At 43.4% G+C, this 7,609-nt stretch overlaps 1 protein-coding gene across 1 annotated transcript in view; it reads left to right on the plus strand.

Moving 5' to 3' along the window:
- Positions 1 to 2,082, plus strand: part of LOC124002281 (bifunctional 3'-phosphoadenosine 5'-phosphosulfate synthase 1-like) — a 29,095-nt gene extending 27,013 nt beyond the window's left edge. Inside the window, 1 exon segment of the mRNA XM_046309654.1 lies at positions 463 to 2,082. Within this exon segment, the coding sequence (XP_046165610.1) occupies positions 463 to 604 (142 nt within the window). The 3' untranslated portion in view covers positions 605 to 2,082.
- Positions 2,083 to 7,609: the final 5,527 nt, after the last annotated feature.

Here is a 7,609-nt window from a genome sequence, read left to right on the forward strand (position 1 = left end):
TGGCGTAACGGGGCATGTGTCGAGTGCTGCTGGTTCATGTGTCTGAGGTTCTTTTCATATCCCAGGTCCCCTGGCGTAACGGGGCTCGAGTGCTGCTGGTTCATGTGTCTGAGGTTCTTTTCATATCCCAGGTCCCCTGGCGTAACGGGGCTCGAGTGCTGCTGGTTCATGTGTCTGAGGTTCTTTTCATATCCCAGGTCCCCTGGCGTAACGGGGCTCGAGTGCGTGTTTACTTCAATTACCCAAATACATGGCCTTTTTTTCCAAGCATATGAAGTGCATTTTGTGAAGTTCCCTCAAAGACCTCTTCCTAAAGTGTCCTTGAATTGAGTTGGTCATGCCATTCATCCACACAGTAAGTTAGAAGTTTGTTCCTCACTTACCAGACAGCGTTTCAGGGTCAGGCTGTTGAAATGAGACGGTGCTTTCTACATGTTTGTTTTCTTCTTCGTTTTCTTTCAGCCATCAAGACTATGACTTCATCTCAGGGACACGGATGCGTAAGATGGCTCGCGAAGGACAGAACCCTCCGGAAGGCTTCATGGCCCCCAAAGCCTGGGCTGTCCTGGTGGAGTACTATCAGTCCCTGGACAAGGCTACCTAAGGTCAAATGTGGTCAAAGGTCAAAATGGGGAACATCCGGGTCGTATTCATTAGGGCACACCATAGTAAAACTTTTTCAAATGTTTTCCACCAGGAAAACGAAAACAAGCGGTTGTCATTGGACAAGTCCAGATAGTCCCTGCCTGCTTCAGTCTGTTTCCCTCTGTTTGGTGCCTAATGAATACGACACAGCTATCTCCTCTAAAACAGTTAAAAGATTAATACGAGGACCACTCAACAGCTAGATGTCCCTCTCCAACGCACACACCTCTCTATTCTCCCCTTCTCCTGTATTTTCTCCTCTCCTCTCTCTCGTTCTGCTGCTACTGCCACTGGGCTTCAGTCTTACCACACTGAGTATGTACTTTATTTCAACTCACCATTACAAATTGGTTTCTCTAATTGTGCAACTATCAGTATTTTTAAATGTGTTTTAAACTGGGTTCAAATGTTCATTTTAAAAGGTGTGAAGAGGCAAAGATTGTTGTTTTTAGAGAACGATGCTTAAAGTTTCCTCATGATGTGACAAGATGTGGTTTAGTTGAGGATGAAAACATGATACATGTAGGAAGTCAATGCACCTCTTAGTACTGTTTCCTAGAACTCTTACCGTGTCCATGGCTAACGTGATCATATTGATTCTTTTGAGTGTTTGGCTTTGTCCCTTTGTCCCCATGCACACTTCAAATAAGTCAGTGGAAAGCGTAGACTCATTTAGTAATCTGAAAACAAGCCATCGCTGTGTAGCTGCAGTATGTGGGTAACTGTCATCTGAGGTTGTTGACCTGACTGGAACTGTGGTTTGAATTGGAGTTTGCGGTCAAGTTGAGTGCCTTGTCTTTGTCAATCGTTCTCACACAGAGACATTGCACCCCCCCCCCACACACACACACACACACACACACCTGTTCATACTCCCACTTGCCTCTGTTACATTAAAGCGGTCCAATAGATCCAGGAAGTGATCTGCAAAGCAGATGAGAACCGAACTAATGACTAAACCTTTAGAAAACCTTCCTGTTTTACCATTAGCTTTATTTCTCCATACTGATAAATGATGTTCTCTTTTCACCTTGATGTAGCATGTAGTGAAGTGTTTACCACCTATGACTGTTTTAGTGAACTATCAGTATTTATTTTTTTAGTTGATGTTTATCACACAGGAGGTTGGTGGCATCTTACTTGGGGAGGACAGGCTGGTGATAGAGACTAGAGCAGGATAGGTGGAATGGTATTCCATTTCTTCTGTTCCAGCCATTATTATGAGCTGTCCTCCCCTCGGCAGCCCCCTGTGGTCTGTCACTATATATATTTTAGTTTGTTTGCTTGTTTTAATATTCTTTGTACTGAGTTATGATATTTTCCATTTGGTTACTACTGTACAAACATGGGTCTGCTCTGCCAGTATGGCCGGAAGAAAAGAGATCGGTTTATATATTATTGTCCATGTTCTCCAATAAAGCATTTTTAGCAAATGGATATATTTTGTATTTTATTTTTTTGTTGGTTAGCCACAGGCCATGATAGATACATATAAATAAAATGCTTCCAGACTCTCAAAAATATTGTGTCTTCAAAGAATTCATATTTAACTCAGAACAAAATCTAATTTGCTTCAAAAAGAACTACCATTGATGAGCTTTTACTGACTTAAACCAGAGTAGGTGATCTCATTCCCAATGTATACCGTTAAAATACCCTGCCATCTCCCATCAGGCACATATAGTGCTGACGTATGTGTGACAACCTGTAATGTTTCAACTGGTCCTGTTGTACGTCTCAGTGCCTCATGTCCACACCTTTTATATAGGAATTTCCATTCGTTTTTAATATTCTCAGACCCGGTACATTGTGCTCACTGCTCAATCATGGTAAAGAGCCCCCTCGTGCTCAATCTCTCCTTCTGTCTATCCCCCGTCTCTGTTTCACACACACACACACACACACACACACACACACACACACACACACACACACACACACACACACACACACACACACACACACACACACACACACACACACACACACACACACACACACACACAGTCCCAGCTGTGGCCCAGATGCGCGGGCCCTGTGAAAGTGGAACACACAGTGTAAATGCATGGCCTTAAGTCGCCCCTCTTAGACAGGAGGACCCTGGATATTCCATCTAAGCCACCTCATGGAGACCTCCGTAACCAATAGACCTGCCTGCCAGCAGTCATTTTTCTACACGCGTTGCCAGACCTTGTTCAATCTCAAATGGTAATCAAGCTCGGACCTCGATACCTCTTCAAAGGGAGTGCTGTTGTTTTTTTAGCTGTAAATGAAGGAATGCTGTAGGGATTGGGAAGCTTGCCTTACATTTTGGTTGTCCTTTTAACTTTCTCTGAGGGAATGAGGGGGTGTAGTTCTCTGGGGGGTCAGGTGTGCAGAGTTATACTGCAGATTCCCTTCAACCCTTGTGATGTTCTAGATGGATCACACACATTGTATAAGAGGTGATTATACCATCTATCACTCCTTTTCATCTGTATGAAGAATCGAGACCATTTTTCAGATGGCTCTACCTTTAATCAGATGTGGCTTTGAACTTTTGTCATCTCTGATTTCATCAAATTTGCCAAAGAGTATTCCTTTACAACATGGCTGGCTGCCAGCCCCAAATATACTACTAGAAAGATGCTAATGCTTCTACTAATGTTACTGTGCCATGTACCCGTCTGTCTACTCACCTGTCTGTCTACTCACCTCACCTGTCTGTCTACTCACCTCACCTGTCTGTCTACTCTACTCACCTATATCACTTATTCATATTGACTTGAATTACAGTCTCACATCGACAGGACAGTCTCACCATTTTACTTTTTGTTATCTTGGCTAAAACTGTAGAACAACTTTGCTGAAACTGTTTCCAGACAGTTTTATGTACAATACAGTTTGAGATTTCCATAAATGCTAGACTTGACACCAATATCTCTGCTATCCCAGAGATTCTCCAGTCCATAGAAATGCACAGTGACCCATGCGTGGCACATATGATGACCTCACACCCCCTCTCCATCGCCAAAAGATTCTGCCACTTACATGGATTCCAGCTGCATTTAACTTCAATTTCCCCCCATCTGGTTCTAGTTCCCATTCAAAGCCAGCCATTATAAAAATAGGCTTCTTCTTCTTCTCTGCAAAATGCAATACATTGGTATATACACCAGGATGTCTGGGGACTCTGGACAGATGAATCAAAGCAAAGCCAACTCCAGCCTGTCATAAAATGGGACAGGGGGGATTGTCATCCTTATGTCTCTGTTCCCAGATCAAGTCCATACTGACTCCATAGCATCCTGGTCACATGGTCTAGAGAGATGACTATATAATAACAGCATAGTACAGTAGGCTAGCCTGGCTCCAGATCTGTTTCTGCTGTGTAGCCAACTCCTATGGTCATTTGCATGACAACGATCAGGATCCAGGCTAAATACAGTATACAAAGTAAGTCTTGGAGCTTGGCGGTCCATTAAGGGGTGTTGTGGAGACAGCTGTAGTTGTGTAATGATCGTTTCTCTTTATCGGAGTATCGTCACCACGGTGTTTACACTGTAGCTATGTGATCCTATTACTTTTTTTGGCTCCCGTCATGAATTAGTGTAGTGATGTCATCCAAAGTGGACATAAATCGCTATGAAAAGACTTGATAACATCAGCCTGGGGGTTAATGACAAATGATTGGCCGCTGTCATGTAAACACACATCGTGTAGCCTTGCTATTTCTATTCGCTGTTGATATATGATACTGAAGACATGTTATTACTACAACATCTCGGCTGGGATAAATCCATGAAGGTTCATTATGATATCCTGTCTGTTCGTCGTGTCAGAGTGAGATGGGACAGGCCGGGAGACCATTACCTCAGTAGAGGGGGAAGACTAGAACATATGAAGAGGAGAATATCATTCATCAAATGATCCTGCATTGGCCCGCCGCACATCAAAAGGATATGCATCTGTTTCAGGCAGGGAACGAGGGGAGGACCAAGGAGGAATTCTTCCAGGCTGTTTTACCACACAGGGGTAAGCTGCCTGACAGGCACGTACTGAGGTGGGCTTTGAGACCAGCCTAGCTCCAGGCCAGCTTCAGCCTGCTGTATCTACCCAGCCAATCGCCTTCCCCCTACAGTCCTACCTACTGAGCACTAGCTGTCTAACAATGGGTACATTCCACCTGCCTGGTATGCCTGCCTACCACCTACCTGGAGGAAAGAAATGAGGGACTTTCATGATGTCACTGCTGGGTGCAGTCCCTAAGCATGTGATGTCATAGAACGTATGGTATGGGGACAACAAGTTGGGAGAAGCTGGGCCTAGTTCTAACAACATTGCCATGGCAATAATATCTAAACGCTTCTTTGTTTTATTTGGGGATTCCACCAGACCAGTCAGCCCCCTCTCTCTCTCTCTCTCTCTCTCTCTCTCTCTCTCTGTCTCTCTCTCTCTCTGTCTCTCTCTGTCTCTCTCTCTCTCTCTCTCTCTCTCTCTCTCTCTCTCTCTCTCTCTCTCTCTCTCTCTCTCTCTCTCTCTCTCTCTCTCTCTGTCTCTGTCTCTGTCTCTGTCTCTCTCTCTGTCTCTCTCTCTCTCTCTCTCTCTTTGGTTGTTTATAATGGCAGGTTTTCAATGAGCCTTGCTGAATGCAAGTTGTCAACTGCCTATTAACAAACATGATTCACTCAAAGATGAATGAATCGTTGATAGTAAGTAGCCTTTGATAGCATGACACCGTTTATGACACTGCCACACAGAGGGGATGACCGTGATAGGCTGGCACACCGGTAGTCATTGTGAAGAATTCCCGCTCATAATCTCTATCAATCTCCCCACACGCCTCTCATGTTGAACAACGGACCACATGTAGCCGCCAGAATAAAGGAAAGGCCTCCGTAAATGAGGGAAACAAAGTATATTGAACGGTTTAAGCACAAATGTTAATTAAGAATTTAACATCCCATCATGCTGAGGGTCATGTAGAAAAATGCCCAATGGCCCATTATTTTATCTACCATGTCTAGAAGAAGAGATCTCAGTGCCTTTGAAAGAGGGTCTCAAAGGAGCTTAGAGGGTTTAAAGGGTGTGTGTGTGTGTGTGTCTCAGTCACCAGACATCAACCAAATTGAACACTGATGGGGAGATTCTGGAGCGGTGCCTGAGACAGTGTTTTCCACCACCATCAACAAAACACCAAATTATGTAATTTCTCGTGGAAGAATGGAGTCACATCCCTCCAATAGAGTTCCAGACACTTGTAGAATCTCTGCCAAGATGCACTGAAGCTGTTCTGGGTGAACTTGATTTCACTACTGTTACTATTGATACTTGGAGTTGTGAACTTGATTTCACTACTGTTACTATTGATACTTGGAGTTGTGAACTTGATTTCACTACTGTTACTATTGATACTTGGAGTTGTGAACTTGATTTCACTACTGTTACTATTGATACTTGGAGTTGTGAACTTGATTTCACTACTGTTACTATTGATACTTGGAAGTTGTGAACTTGATTTCACTACTGTTACTATTGATACTTGGAGTTGTGAACTTGATTTCACTACTGTTACTATTGATACTTGGAAGTTGTGAACTTGATTTCACTACTGTTACTATTGATACTTGGAGTTGTGAACTTGATTTCACTACTGTTACTATTGATACTTGGAAGTTGTGAACTTGATTTCACTACTGTTACTATTGATACTTGGAGATGTGAACTTGATTTCACTACTGTTACTATTGATACTTGGAGTTGTGAACTTGATTTCACTACTGTTACTATTGATACTTGGAAGTTGTGCAGTGAAGGGATGCTACTAAGGCGAGCAACGGAGGACTTTTGAAAGGTGAGTATCTGAATGAAATAGAATAGAAACCTGAATGTTTAAAACTATAGTTTATCATGCTCTATAGTAAGCAAACTTGGCTCGCTGTGACTGCTAACTATTGTCATTGGCTCCTAGCTCTCAATATCGAATAATTTAGCTTTGTCTCTAGTCTAGGCCCATGTCCAATGACCTCCTGCGTATTTCACACCTGCACCATAGTACCACGCCTCTGAAACAACACAAGCCCTAACAAGAGAACCATTCAATCCACTGTACTGTTTGCAGGTGCATTTGAATGGCATGAATGAATAGACTTAAAGCACCTGGACACATAAGAGGACGACAACACATGGATTGTTCCCCACTGCACAGTGCCTCTGTCTGCATGATATCTCCTGTCTGCTGGGGTTCCCCAAAACTTCACACCTTGACACATAGTGTACTCCTCTACTGTTGTCCACATGCCAAGAAGGGTCAGTCTCTCTTTCTCTGTCATGCTCTTTCTCTGTCTCTCATCTCTGACATCTGTGAAATGTCAGAATAATAGTAGAGTGATTTATTTCAGCTTTTATTTCTTTCATCACATTCCCAGTGGGTCAGAAGTTTACATACACTCAATTATTTGGTAGCATTGCTTTTAAATTGTTTAACTTGGGTCAAACGTTTCAGGTAGACTTCCACAAGCTTCCCACAATAAGTTGGATGAATTCTGTCCCATTCCTCCTGACAGAGCTGGTGTAACTGAGTCAGGTTTGTAGGCCTCCTTGCTCACACATGCTTTGTCAGTTCTGCCCACACATTTTCTATGGGATTGAGGTCAGGGCTTTGTGATGGCCACTCCAATACCTTGACTTTGTTGTCCTTAAGCCATTTTGCCACAACTTTGGAAATATGCTTGGGGTCATTGTCCATTTGGAAGACCCATTTGTGACCAAGCTTTAACTTCCTGACTGTCTTGAGCTGTTGCTTCAATATATCTACATAATCTTCCTACCTCATGATGCCATCTATTTTGTGAAGTGCACAAGTCCCTCCAGCAGCAAAGCACCCCCACAACATGATGCTGCCACCCCCGTGCTTCACGGTTGGGATGGTGTTCTTCGGCTTGCAAGCCTCCCCCTTTTTCCTCCAAACATAACAATGGTCATT

Source organism: Oncorhynchus gorbuscha, linkage group LG17, assembly GCF_021184085.1.
Source record: "Oncorhynchus gorbuscha isolate QuinsamMale2020 ecotype Even-year linkage group LG17, OgorEven_v1.0, whole genome shotgun sequence".
Taxonomy (NCBI): Eukaryota; Metazoa; Chordata; class Actinopteri; order Salmoniformes; family Salmonidae; genus Oncorhynchus; species Oncorhynchus gorbuscha.